Source organism: Chenopodium album, chromosome 3, assembly GCF_948465745.1.
Source record: "Chenopodium album chromosome 3, dcCheAlbu1.1, whole genome shotgun sequence".
In the NCBI taxonomy this organism is placed as follows: Eukaryota; Viridiplantae; Streptophyta; class Magnoliopsida; order Caryophyllales; family Amaranthaceae; genus Chenopodium; species Chenopodium album.
The window spans coordinates 79391766-79406739 of NC_137836.1; the positions used below are offsets into that span (position 1 = coordinate 79391766).

General features: G+C 32.8%; 1 protein-coding gene across 4 annotated transcripts; it reads left to right on the top strand.

Annotated features, from left to right (window-relative positions):
* Positions 1-10166: 10166 nt before the first annotated feature.
* LOC145624380 (uncharacterized) lies at positions 10167-14705 on the top strand. Of its 4 annotated transcripts, none has more exons than XM_081677406.1 (7): positions 10167-10583; positions 10782-10875; positions 11366-11439; positions 12649-12705; positions 13484-13723; positions 13930-13970; positions 14365-14503. In XM_081677406.1, coding segments are annotated over exons 1-7 (615 nt in total). In that variant the 5' UTR covers positions 10167-10475; the 3' UTR covers positions 14366-14503. The 4 variants fall into 4 exon arrangements, with proteins under 4 accessions (XP_081533532.1, XP_081533531.1, XP_081533530.1 ...); XM_081677405.1 differs by having other exon boundaries at positions 10169-10583; positions 14369-14504; XM_081677404.1 differs by lacking the exon at positions 13930-13970 and having other exon boundaries at positions 10182-10583; positions 14365-14705.
* The last annotated feature ends 269 nt before the right edge of the window (positions 14706-14974 follow it).

The following is a 14974-nucleotide window of genomic DNA, read 5'->3' on the forward strand; positions in this document are numbered from 1 at the left end:
TCTGGTAATCTCCTCTACTTGTTCTACCCTCTCCTCATTTCTATCTCCTCCTTCTCTTTCTATCTCCTCATTTACCTTCTCTTTCTCTGTTTTTTTTCGGCGATTGATGTGGTGGCGAGTGGTGTGGCGGCAACGCGGTGGTGCTTCTCAAATATTTCAGAAATTAATGGTTTTTTTGGTCAAATTCGACCATAAAAAGACTAGATCTAGGCTTTTTGTGGTCGAATTTGGCCTATTTAAACCAAATTCAACAATTTAAAGCCAATTTCTATTATTGAGGTATGTTTTTCGACATTTTTTTGTATTGTTTTTATGTTTTTTTTTTCAAATTTTTTTCGGTTGGTGGCGCTGTGGTGGGGGGTGACTGGTGCCGTGGTGGTTTTTTTTGTTTTCATTTTTTTAAAATTATTTTCGGGTGGCTGGTGTTTTTAGGTGGGTGGGTTTGGGTGGGTTCGATTAGGGGGTTGGGTTAGGTTGGTGGGTGGGTTCGATTAGCGGGTCGGTTAGGTGGGTAGGGGTTCTGGTGGGTGGTGGATAGGGTTAGGGTTCTAGTGGGTGTGGGTCGTGGATCGGGTTAGGGGCTGGTGGTGGGGGGTGGTAGCTAGTGGTTTAGGCTGGTGGTGGGGGGTGGTAGCTGGGTGTGTGGTGTGTCTGGTCGGTTTTAGGTGGGTGGGTGAGGGTTGGTTTTAGGTGTTGGTGGGTGGATCTGGGTTAGTTTTGGTTTAGGTGGTCGGTGGTGTTCGCTTAGGGTGGCCGGTGGTGGTTGTGACGGATATTTTAGGAGTTTTTGTATTTAAATTTGTTGCGGTGAAGGTGGCGGTTTAGCGGTGGCGGCTGACGGTGGTGGGGGTGGTGCGAGCTTTTTTTTGTTTTTTTAAAAGGATTTTCCGACGGAATTTCCGTCGGAAATTTCCGAAATTTCCGATGGACTTTTCCGTACCTTGAAAACCTCTTCCGATGCTAAAATCCGTCGGAAAAGTGTTTCCGACGGAAATTCTGCCGGGAAAGGTCGATTTTCCGACAAATACTATTACGACGACACGTTCCGACGGAAAACAGGGTGTTTCCGACGGAATTTTTCCGTCGTAATTAAGTTGTTTTCTTGTAGTGTAATATACACGCTTTTTGAGAAATTTTGGAGTTTCGGGACCGGTATCGAAAAACCTTGAGATTTTAGGGAATACATCTCAAGGTCATTTAACGTCGTTTGGAATCATAAATGATCTTTATTTGTTGTCATAAATATTCGTACTAGGCTTGAGTTAATATCAGTGCAAGTTGTAAACCAGTAAATTGGTCGTTTAAAGGTATATTGGATGGTTCCACCCACTCAATTGGACTCCGAGAGGGTATTAGTGACCATGTTAAATATTTTGGCAATTTTTATTTCCGCGCGAAAAAAGTTGAAAAATTCCAAAATTAAAGGCTAATATCCACGCTTTTTGAGAAATTTTGGTGATTTCGAGTCCCGTTGTCGTAAAGCCTCAAAAATTCAAGGGATACATCTCGGGGTCATATAACGCCGTTTGGAATCATATGTAATCATTATATGTTGTCATAAATGTTCATGGTAGGCTTGAGTTAATGAAATCGGTGCAAGTTGTAAACCGGTAAATTGGTCATTTGTAGGAAAATTGGATGGTTCCATCTACAAAATTGGATTCCAAGAGGATATTAGGGACCAGGATAAACATTACGACAATTTTTATTTTCAGGCGAAAAAAAGTCAAAAAAAATTCAAAAATTGAAGTTTATTATCCACCTTTTTGAGAAATTTTGGAGTTTTTGGAGCCCGGTGTCTAAAAGTCTTGAAATTCTAAGGAATACATCTCGGGGTCATATAATGTCGTTTGGAACAATGTGTAATCATTATTTATTGTCATAAATGTTTGTGGTAGGCTTGAGTTGATGAAATCGGTGCAAATTGAATTGTAAACCGTTAAATTGGTCGTTTAAAGACAAATTTGATGGTTCCACTCACCCAACTGGACTCTCGGAGGGTATTAGGGACCAAAGTAATCATTTAGGCAATTTTTAATTTTGGGCGAAAACAAGTTAAAAAAATTCCAAAATTGAATGCTAATGTCCACGCTTTTTGAGAAATTTTAGAGGTTTCGGGACCCGGTGTCGAAAACTTTTAGATTATGGAGGATACATCTCGGAGTCATATAATGTAGTTTGAAACCATAAATGATCAATATATGTTGTCATAAATATTTGTGGTAGGCTTGAGTGAATGAAATCGATGCAACTTGTAAACCGGGAAATTGGTCTTTTAAAGGCAAATTAGATGATTCCACCTACCCAATTGGACTCCAGAGGGTATTAGAGCAACTCCAATGGTTGCTTTTAGGGACTAGCTTGCAATTTTAATAATTTTCAAGCTAATAGCCAAATCATTGGAGGATAGTTTAATAATTAGCTTGGCCAAGCTAATGCCAAGCAAATTAGCTTAGCTAAGCTAATTAGCTTAAAAACTAATTGTCTATAATAAAATACTAATTATTTAGAAAATAAAGCTGAAAAATCTAAATGCTAATTAGCTTAACCATTGTGGCATAAATTAGCTAGAAGGAAGAATAACTTTGCAATCCTATGTGACATGGCAAGCTAATTTGGCAAGTAGCTTGCTGTTGGAGTTGCTCTTAGGGGACCATGGTAAATACTTCGGCAATTTTTATTTCCGGGCGAATAAAAGTCAAAAAATTCCAAAATTGAAGACAAATATCCACGCTTTTTGAAATTTTTGAGAACAGGTCCATAATTTTAATTTTAAATTTTAAGAAAAGTTTTGAAACGATATTGAGATCGACTAACCTAATTATTTTTTATTTAATAACATTTATGTTCTATATAGTTAAAAAAATAAAAAATAAATAAATAAAGTCATTATCAATACAACATTCATGAAAAGTGTAAAAATCTATTATGGTGCAACATTTTTTAACATAATTGGTATTACATAATTGGATGTAACATAATTATTGTACGGCCAAGACTATTCTTTGCTCATTTGCAAAAACTCCAAACAAACAAATGAAATACTATAAGGGAGGGGGGGGGGGGGGGGGAAGGGAGTTTGCATCATGCCCATATTACAGTCAATTTAACATAGACGTTAGTATGGAGGACATAGAGGACATATACAATTACTCCCTCTCTCCCCTTTTGTTTGTACCATGAGTCCATTTTATATGAGAGTTTTTTTAATCAGATTGTCCAAACATTAAGAAAGTGAGGAAGTAGACATTAATGTAGATGTATTGTGGAACATCAACTCAAGCAGTGAATTGATTAAAGTGATTTTTTCTTGAGATAGATCGATTTGAAAAGCAGGCCCACAATAGATGCAGCTTTGGTCTGACAGAATCCATAGGTGAATCAAGGTTGGCCCAAATCTAGGTCTAACTAGTGCTACTTGGCAGGCCTATGGCCCATCTGTTGGTGGGTGGGAAGTGATTGAATGTGTCCATGGATGTGAAGTTACAATCCTGTTACTTATTTTGTAATCATATGAATAAGCCCAGAATCATAACATCTGGATCATACAGCCCAAGAAGATGTGACCCATTGCTGTTACTCTGATTGAACACTGGCTCTTACATTGCTGGCGTTCATCCATTGGCCCATGAGCTATGAGATGATTCACAACAACAAACTGAACAAAGTCTTAATCCGAACGGCTAACATAAATCGTTATAAGGAACCGTTTGAAAAGAAAAAAGAGTGTACTATTTAGTAAGCCTTACGACATGATTCATATAAAATAAAACAATTCCTTTTCTTATTGGGGCCTTGACCATTGGATTTAGTTTAAGAAACTAGTAAAGGAATTGTTCTAACTTCTAAGCATAACTAAGGTCTTAGGTCCGAGACTTAAAAACACCAACATTTGTGGGAAGTTTTCCTTTCAAATGGGACTTGACCTGACTTAAATCTAAATCAATCGGTGTATAATACACTCTGTGTTATCAGGAATGCTTGCATTAAATTTTTTCTTTTTAAAAAAAAAAACGAGGAGAGAAGAGCAAAATGGTCCAAGAGCTTTCGGTGTGATTTTGCCTGTATTAACAAATGTACCAATTTTAGAAAATCCATAGTGAGCATCCACTTTTGTTCTTATGCAGTTATGCTAAGTGAGTCTATATCCACAAGACCTCAATAACAATTATTGATTCGGATGAAACCAAGATTTTGTTTCATATATTGAAGTGGTAAGAGTGTAACATTGATTGCACAATTTACTCAATAAGGGCCTGTTCTGTTCCGTTGAAATTCAGTTCAGTTCAGTTCAGTTCAGTTCAGTTCAGTTCAGTTCAGTTCAGTTCAGCTCAGCTCTTAATTTATGTCTAATGATATTGCTAATGATATAAAGCCAAATTTTATTCTTTTAAGCTCTTATTCAACGACAACAACAACAAAAATAATAATAATAATAATAATAATAATAATAATAATAATAATAATAATAATAATAATAATAATAATAATAATACTAATAATAATAATCAATAAATAATAATAATAATTATCAATAATTATTAATAATAATAATAACAATAATAATATTGATACAATTCATTGTTCAAATGGTTCTATTTTTTTGAAACATATTTCTAATGTTAATCTCATTGAGAAAATTAGAGTACTACACAACTTAAACTAATTTTCATAGTCAGTTAGTTCTTCGTCTTCTTCTTGTCCACCACACAACTTAAACTAATTTTTATTTTTTTTATTTTTTTTATTTTTATATATATATTATTTTATTTAAAATTTGTTTAAATGGGTTAGATACATGTAAGTGTTTTGTGTTCTTTTGTCCTAATACTATTTTATTTTTGAATTAAATAGTATATGTGTTTAAAATGTTTAGAGGTTTCAAGTTTTTAATATATTTTCCATACATTTTATAATATATTTTCCATACATTTTATAATTATAATTATATAGTATATTTTTCGTAAATATTTTAATATGTACATTTGTATATACACATATGTATAGTAATAAATATCAATAAATAATCAAAGATCACTAATCCGTAGTTAAAAATCACTAATTAATAAGTTCAGTTCAGTTCAGTTCAGTTCAGTTCAGTTCAGTTCAGTTCAGCTCGGTTCAGTTCAGTTCAGTTCAGTTCAGCTCGGTTCAGTTCAGTTCAGTTCAGTTCAGTTTAGTTCAGTTCAGTTCAGCTGAGTTCAGTCAATCGGAACAGGCCCTAAATCTAGCATTTTAAAATACACAATAACATATTTAAAAAAATGTCTAAAATAAATACTCCCGCGATAATCAATTTCAAAATTCAAACAAAGACAAATTATATATTCATCCCTAAAATATTACCCCATTACCACTATGAAAATGATGGAGTATGTGATTAATATGTAAAGACGCTTTTAGCAAGTGGGTTAATCTTGCAATGGACAGTTGGAGAGTACAAGTATTTCAATCAAAAGGACATGTCAAATCTAATTAGGTCGATCTAAACTTACAAGATATCGCAAACAAAATCTGACTCAACAATTGGATACAACCCTTACAACAACAAAGTATACTGCTGTCATCTTCTTCATCCACTTGATCGGTTGATCCTCAAACTCAGCCGTTATTCTAGACCATTTTATCCTCCCACAAGGTCAAAATGGTAAATTTAGCTCTTAATTAAAAAAATAAAAAGAATTATTTTGGGTCAGTTTGTACAAGTTGTTCCTAAATAGCTCTAAATATCTACTTTATGAGTTGATTACAACTATATAAGTATCTTCTTAGGAGTACTATTACTTATTTAATTATAACTTAATTAATTACAACTTGTAACTTATTGATCAAAGATTTGATTTTTCTCATATATGTGTAATTAATTACAACTTGTAACTTATTGATCAAAGATTTTAATTTTCTCGTGTATGTGTAATTAATTACAACTTGTAACTTATTGATCTTTAATTTTCTCATATATGTGTAATTAATTACAACTTGTAACTTATTGATCAAAGATTTTAATTTTCTCATATATGAGTAATATGACACTACAACTACCACTTGGCCAACTGAGCTTTGATCAATGCTCATACTAGAACATCCTTCCTTACATACACTCCCCCTAAATATAACACCATAAATTCATAACATGGATGAATTGACAATGGTTATCTTTTGAGGATGATGAGCTTGTAGAGGAGTGGCCTACAACTTCGTCTTCTAGAGCCTTGCCCTGAGGTTTATCCTTCACTCAAGCAAATTCCCCACGCTCAACAACTTGTTTTTAAGATAAGATACCAATGGATTATGCATTTTATTTTACAGGAAAAAAAACCCTTTTCTTTTCCTCAGCTCAGCTTACGAATAGAGGCTTTAGTACTTTAAAAGTGACTCGTACTCATTATATCATTATTAAAATCCGAGATTCTACCATTTTTAAAATCCGAGATTCTACAATTAGATCTAATACTCAATTAACTAACCAACAATTAGAGAAGGTCTTGTTTTACCATGCAACACAAAAATTACTTTTGAGCTCAAATCTTATGTACATTACATCATTACACATAACGTATTATGATGGGGAATACACCTTGCTTGTTAATAATATATATACAAAAAATATCATAATTTAAAAGGTAATAAGAACAATCTTACGAGTAAAATTAAACTTTAAAGTTACTGCAAATCTTTAAAGTTCACCATAAATAACGAACTTTTAGTCCATATATTCTTGTAACCCCGAAATTACATATAGGTCCATCTTTCTAGTATGTGTGTTCACTTAGTAACCATGAGATTTGAGATCACCCTAAGAATTAAGATCTTAGAGTGGAAGGGTATAATATTTTTCGAGCACCTTCCTTTGTATGATAGCTATGATGTGTTGCTGAAAATCACGTGGACTATATTAATCTATATATATACAAGTAAATTAAAGTTGCATACTATTTATATATGCGAACTAAATATTATTGGACCACAAATGAAAGGTATATAGACATATAGTTGAATATATTGTCACAAAAATATCAAATTTTGAAGGTTGATATTGTTTTATAGCACCCAAAAACTCAGATCACTACTTTTGGTTATAAATTCAAGGCCCATATCCCATGCTTTATTTGGATTTTAAGGCTTTTATATAACCACCGTATTCCAATTTGTGATTTTTTCCCCAAGAATTATTTTATCATGGACACCTTGATTAATTGATTAATTAATTGAAATAGTAGTGATATACATACAAATATTCACTACTACAAAAATGGAAAAACAGAACGCAATATACAGAACGTCTAAATGACTTAACCGTTCTCTTTATAAAAAATAGAACGGTTTACATTGATAACCGTTTTGTATGTAAATAGCTAGAGAACGTGCCACAAGCTCCACCGTTCTCTAGTCTTTATACTTGAAGATATGATGTAATATCAAACTATAGTTGTAAGGTAGATCTTTTTAAAAAATATATATATTTTTTCTAATAATTATTTGACCTAGGTTTTTCTACTATTCCCTCACAAGCTCATAGCCGCATAACTGATAAAATTTTCCTTTCTTTTTATCTGTCATTCCCTTCTTCATCCTTATGCTAGCAAGTGCATCGTCTCTTCAACGTCGTACCAAAATTGTTCATCATTTCTAATTCATTACTTGCAAACGCTAAGGATTCACAAATTAGAGGCTTCGAAATTTCATTATCGATAAATGAATTGTCAAAACTAACAAGGTACGACCAATTGACCAGGTTGGTAAATAAAAAAGACCTTTAGCGACAATTTGGTAAAAAAACTTACTCCGGCGACAGTTTGGTAAAAAAAAGCTAACAATATGTGACAATTTGGTAAAAATAATAAACTCCGGCGACAGTTAGACCAAAAAATCTATTTTTTCCCGACAAACTCTTTAAAAATCCTATTTTAATTTGTTTTGTGTTCTTAAATTTATTTTTTCCATTTAAAATTTTGAATTTACGTGTCATCCCTTTTTATTTCCAACCCCTTTTTAAAAAAAATTCGTTAATAAGGGGTATGAAACTTAAGTGAAAATTGATACTTAACGTTTTTTTTCTTCAAATTGTTATTTCCGTAAAAAAAGGGTTGGTAAAATAACAAGAAAAAGCGAACTATAATAAGGATTCGCGAGTAATTTATCGAAATTTTTTGTATTTTTTGGGTTAATTGTCGCCCGAGATTATTTTATTTACCAAATTGTCGCTTAAGGTTAGTTTTTTTACCAATTTGTCGCCGGAGTAAGTTTTTTTACCAAATTGTCGCTAAGGGTTTTTTTTATTTACCAATCTGGTCAATTGGCCGACAAGGTACTAATCTAAATACCTTTTTAATATCTTGATTTTTATATATCTATAACTTCTTGGTTACGATTGATTTTTTAGATTTATTACATTGCAAAATCTGATTATATTCATTAATTTTCAACTGGGTGATTTGTGAAGCAATTCATGTTTAGAAATCTGAAATTTCCTCGTGTGATGTTTTTTAAGATTTTGTTTTTGTAATTCATTCACTTCTAATTTAGATCATGCTCTTGATTTTGATGTAATGTATTACATCTTATGATTTATGCATACATATTTTTTTTAAGGGAAGCTTATAGTATACAGTATTAAATTATACTCCGTATGTACTTCGCTTTCAGATTTGATAGTTGTTCATATATCGCATTGATTTTTTTTTTTTTTTTCTTTTTGTCGGTTGCATAAATTCTAATTGCATAATTTTTTATTGCAGATTTCTCAAGTTTCGAGGAAATGAGAAGAGCTGCATACAAATTTTGGCAAAAAAATATCTATTGTTTTTCTTTCTTAATTAGCATTTGAATTGTACTCCGTATTACTATAATTTTAATATCAATTTTGTTGTTACTTTACAATTTAACATTGATAAATATAATTAAGTTGGATTTTCACCATTTTTTTTTTATTTTGTCAGTATTTTCTAAAGAACTTTGACGTCTGCTGCAAAACAATAAATTCGATGTTAGATAGGTTGCTTAGCTTGGGAATCGTGTAATATTTTTTTTTATTTTAAAAAAGAATAGAGAACGGTTACCATACAAAACCGTTCTCTATTATATAAGAAAATAAAACGGTCCAGTAAGACAACCGTTACTTTTTCCTTCTTTATATTAGGATTTTAGGAAGGGAATAGAGAACAGTTAAGTTTGAGGAACGTTCTCTTTGATGAAGGATACAAAACGCCTCATTTATCCGTTTTATAAACTTTACAGATCGCTTAGCAGAAGAACGGTCCTAAAGCGTTCTATAAAGCCTATTTTAATCATACTACAAAGTGTTTTCCTTGATTAATTAATTGTCACAGTATTGTATCGGTTTAATTGATTACAGATTTTTCATGGGTGTACAATTTTGATAAACATCTTTATAATTTATTCAATCACTTTATTATAATTAACAAGTTAACTCTCTAATTCTTTATGAACTTGACTAAATTTTCCTATGAAAAGTATTAGATTCAAAATGATCCTTCTCGGCTCCTTACTTAAAATTAACATACTAAAAACTTTAGCTTATAATATGAAATTATTGCTTTAGTCCTAAAATTACATTACACACACACTTTTCATTAATAATTTTAATGTTTTATCCTAAAATCAATTAGATACTCAATTGTGTGCTTAGAAAGTACCTATGTACGCTTATTTCATATGTATGATTTTCAATTTTTCATAAGATCATAAGAGATATCTTAGCATAATGCAAAGATTATTTATACTAATAAGTTGGACCTACCAACTAAAAATAGCAATAGAAACGTTTTTTGTATTTCAGGGAAAGCAATAGAAACGTAAATGGGATTATGTAATTAAAAGTTTTCCAAAGTTAATTTAGGACCACCATTAGCTCACCCAAAACAGTTGAAACAGAACCTTCTGGATATACCCCTAATTAATTAATTTTTTACATTTTTTTATACACAAATAAAAATCTCAACTTGCATTTAAACAAAGAAATCCTACCATAATTCTTCAAAAAAAAAAAAAAAAAAGTAATCCTTCTTAAAAATTTGAAATATCTCCCTCATCTTTCAATCTCAACCCTTCATTCTTCAAAAAAAAAAAAGAAGTAATTTTTTTTTAAAAAACCCAACATTTTTCTTATTATAATTTTTTTTTATTTTTTTTTATTTTGAGAATTTAAAAAGTATATAAAGTGGCGGTTTCTGGAGTGTTCTTGTGTTTCAGCAAGTTTACAGAAAGGAGATCATCTTCTCCTTTTTTCTCTCTCCTCTCTCTTCCCTAAACTTCCGTGCCCAAAAAATATGTAGTTACTTCCGACATTTTCCAACTTAATTATTCTATTATTTGGCCTTTTATTTTTATTTATTTATTTTTTTTAATATTATCTGGCCAAATTCAATCCAATTTGTCGACAATATATATATTTCACTAGTACAATTTATTTGTTACATTACAATAATTTTAAAAAAAAATAAAAATTTGTAACTATGGCAGATGGAGGAGAAAGAAATGGGGTTGATTTTTATAAGATACTTGGTTTAGAGAAGGAATGCTCACCAACTGACCTCAAAAATGCTTACAAGAAGCTTGCTAAGGTTAGATTGATGTGTTTTTTTTTACTCCCTTTAGTTTACGGGTTTGGCGGGTAACACGGTAGCTCATCTTGTGACATGGCGAGATGTACTATTATGTTTTATTTTGTTCAGGAGTGTTATTTATTACTTTGGCGGAACTTGATTTGAATTAATAAAATTTCCGGGTTTAAATTTTGTTTCGTGGATTGGTATTGGTAGAGATGGCATCCGGATCGTTGTTCTGCTACCGGAAATTCAAAGTTTGTGGAAGAAGCGAAGAAGAAATTTCAAGCTATTCAAGAGGCTTATTCTGGTAATTTCACTGTTTATTTTCCAAATTTTTTAGAAAATTATTTTATTTGTTGGTGGGTTGGTTAGTGATTTGGCTATTTTTTATTAAAAGAAAAAAAAGTTTATCATTTGGTGACCTCAAATGTTTCATTAATACAAGTATACAACCTTGTACCCGTGACTTATGATTTGCACTGTTATTCGATCATCCCATCTTTCGATTAATCTACGAAGTTTATGTTGACCATCAAAATTAAATGTGACATACGATTGTACGAGTAATATATTTGAAGTTAGGTGCACTAGTATGTAACTATATTACTTTCTAGACCTCAAAAATATAGCAAGGGACAATTTTGGGGGCAATAATACGGAGCCAAAGTAGCAATATGATACGGTGATTTTGGATCATGCAATAATTTATGGACTTAGAAAAAATAGGGACATGTCGGGGGCAGGAATATGAAGCTTGAGCTTACTTTTATGAGTGTTTTTTTTGTGGTTTGGAACAGTTCTATCCGATGAGACTAAAAGGTTTTTGTATGACGTTGGAGTCTACGACAAGGATGATGACGAAAACAATCATGTGAGTCCTCTTTTGTCCTTGATTGCTATTCTTGCTTTCGAGTTTCAATGTGTGGAGTATGATTAAATAATTTGGTGAATGAATGAAAAAATTTGGAATGATTTATTAAGTTTCATGATTGATGTCAATTACTCACTCTGCCCCCATGGAGCAAACAAAAGGAAACGGAGGGAGTAGCTAAGAATCACATTATTACATCGTTCACTTGTAGCCCAAATTTGTGAAGAGTAGACCCGGTATCTAAATTTGTGTCGTTTGCAGAATACTTGTATGTGTTAGGAATTAACAAGCTCATGGTGCCTATTGAAGAATTTTCTCAGTAGTTGCTAATTTGCTATATATGGCAAATTCCGAGCTTTAAGTCAGGGTCGGGGAGGGAGATCATTAGCCGGAGTTCTCCCAACTGTTAGTTACTTATACCATACTGCGGAACCAGGTGGACGAGCTGGTCTTGCTTTATGATCTCCTGCAATTTACATATAATGATATAAACTATATAAATTATATATTATGGATTTATGGTTCATGGTGAGCATGTTAGTCTTTAAAACAATTATTAAATTTATATCATATAAGCTCAATTTTATTAAATTGCTTTGAGAACAGATGGGGTTTGAGAAGAGGGAGTAAATTGCTTTCTATTATTCTATACTTGTGTAGTTGTGTCACTCAATTTTATTAAGAACCATCACTTGTGGATTATTTGACCCTGCATCCTTTTTTCTCTGTTTCTCTCTGTTTGAAGATATTTCATTTGCATTTCTGATCTTTATGATGTCCAATATGTCGAAGATGGCTGGAACTTTAATGGTCATGGACCTTACCAAGTGGTTTAGGTGATGACATCGTACCTTAATAAGATGAGTGAGCAAGAATGTGCTTGTAAATTTAAGGAATGCAATAATCACTCGTTACTAACCCCTTCATGCCTACTGAATTACTGATCAGTCATCAGTGCTTATAGGTCTCTAGGGCTAGTTGTAGGAGGCTCCTACATTCAACCTTTACTATGCCGTTGTAATTATTTGAACCTGTGACAAGTTAATCAAGTGCCACAAATTCGCCATAACGTCGTACTATAACCATTTTATGATCTAATTAAGCTTATGCTTGAACACCTACATGATATGAATCTTTTTGCTTTATCATAGTGCATTATTATGGGGTTTTTATATGAGCTCTTGACTCTTAACATTGGCTTAATTGCAGGGAATGGGCGACTTTCTGAACGAGATGGTCACGATGATGAGCGAACACAAACCCTGTGTGAGTTTCTGCAACTATCTTCTATTACAAACACTACATTGAGTTCAATCATTGCCATTTCTTTACTTCGCCAATGATCACCTTTTTGGGTCATAGAATTATATGCTCCACCATATTCACATTTATATTGTAATCTTTGCTTATATGCATTCAGCCACTCCCCCCTCCTTGGCTCTCAGTGGTACAACACCTGATAATATGTCTTCTTCTGGTTAATAATTAACGCCTTTTTCTTTTTTCTTTCTTTTTTCTTTTTTTTTTTTTTTTTTTTCTGTGTGTGTGTGTGTTTACTACTTTGTGGTTGTGGATAAGATACACATCTCAGTTTCTTGTTCACATCTGGGATGTTCTGGTTTGGGTCATAATACGCAAGTAGTATCTAGGCCGGCCTCCATTAAAGATTCGGTGTCCCTTTTAACAAGTACTGACATCTAGTAAGTTCGCTACTGTAATAGATGTTTCAGTTTGTGGTCCAGTAATACTAGTGATGCATACTGCAATGTCTACACTTGAAGCTCTGACAACTGATGCTGCTTTTGTCACACAACTTGCTGTGTAGGGCTAGTTTCTATGATTTTCATTCCTTAATGGTGGCTGCATAATGTTGAACATTAATATTTGTTGAATGCCTTTGAGAAACTATGACATTTAATTTTCCAATATGCACTTTCAATAATTTTTTTCGTGATGACAAACATCAATTTATGTAGGAGAAGTGATTCTTTTTGGTTATGAAATTGACAGGAAAATGGATTCTTTTTGGTTATGAAATTGACAGGAAAATGGCGAAGAAAGCTTTGAACAATTACAGGAGTTATTTGAAGATATGTTTCAGAGGGACAGTTGTGATGCATTCGCTTCAACCTCGTCTCAGGGGATGAACTCTTCTTGTTCATCTTCGTATGGGAGTTCTATTGAGGGTTCATGCATCAATAACAAGAGGAATTCAGTAGGAATGAATAGAACAGATGCATCTTCATCCTTCAATAATATCAACTTAGAGAGTTTCTGTTTAGGGGTAAGTACAAGCATCACAAAATATTTCCTTCTTCGAGTGGTTACACTATCTACCTCTTAGTGTGATCTGATAGAGCCCCTTAGGTCGGTCATTTATTAGAGTCGATATTATTTTGGGTAGTGAAATGACTGAACTTTTTTTTATTTTTTTTCTTTTGGGGTTTTGGACGCTTAACTTGATAGTTGGGAGAGCTGTTTTTGTTTCAGGATGGATTGGATGATACCTGGAAAATCATTACTTCATTCTGGTGAGTAAAAAACTTATAACAATTTAGGCAATTAATCTGAGGCAAAATGTCCTAGACATTCCCAAGGAGCAAAGTGTAGTTAAACTCGGGTGAGTTAAGGCACTATATATTGACATTTTGCCCCATGTTGCCTAATTCTTGGGCAATTTGCCCGTGTTCTAGGTAGATATTCGTTAAACCCTTCTATGTGTATAGAGCCGATATGATGCAAAGTGAGGAGTGATGACTTCTAGCTAGCTCATAGTCATCCGCTCCATTAATGTCAATAGCTGGCATAGTAATACACATGCTTCTTACCTTGACAATCTTGGGTTTTTAAGGTTTTAACTGTTACTTTATGACATTTAGCTTAATATTAATCCTTTCTTGTGTTTTTATGGATGGTTTCGTGAAGACAGATGGATTGCAGGGGAGACTCGAGAAGGATAAAGGGAGCAGCCGCAAGAACTCTAGGAGGCGGTGGTAGTAGTTGTAGCAGCAATCGTGATAATAGTAGAAGACGATATGGTAGGAAACAAAAGATTGCACCTGGCCATGATGTTTCTTCAAATGATTACTCCGGCATTTCCACTTGATTCAAATTACTGGTGAATTTCAGTCTAGGAAATTGGCATTGAGAGATGTCTATAGAGGTTTTGATACCATTTCATGGAAAAAAGGGTCCAAATTTTGGCATTCTTATGTATTGTATGTCATCATATTAGAGTGGTAAAGGAGAGTTACTTATTTGAGCCATTACCAATATCTCATTATGCCACTTTGCTGTTCCTGTACTAGAATCAACTACATAACTAAATTTCATTTGAAACTTTCATCTCAATATAGTAGTTGAGCTATAAGCAGCAATAAGTCTCAAAGACAACATATTCTCTCTTGTCAACTAAATTGAGCAGAGAGAGTATTACTTAAATGAGAGTGACAAGTCAAGTTTAAAAAATACAATTATATTTTTTTGACAAGAAAAAAAGGAATTTTATTAATAAAAAAATAGTCAAAAAGCACTT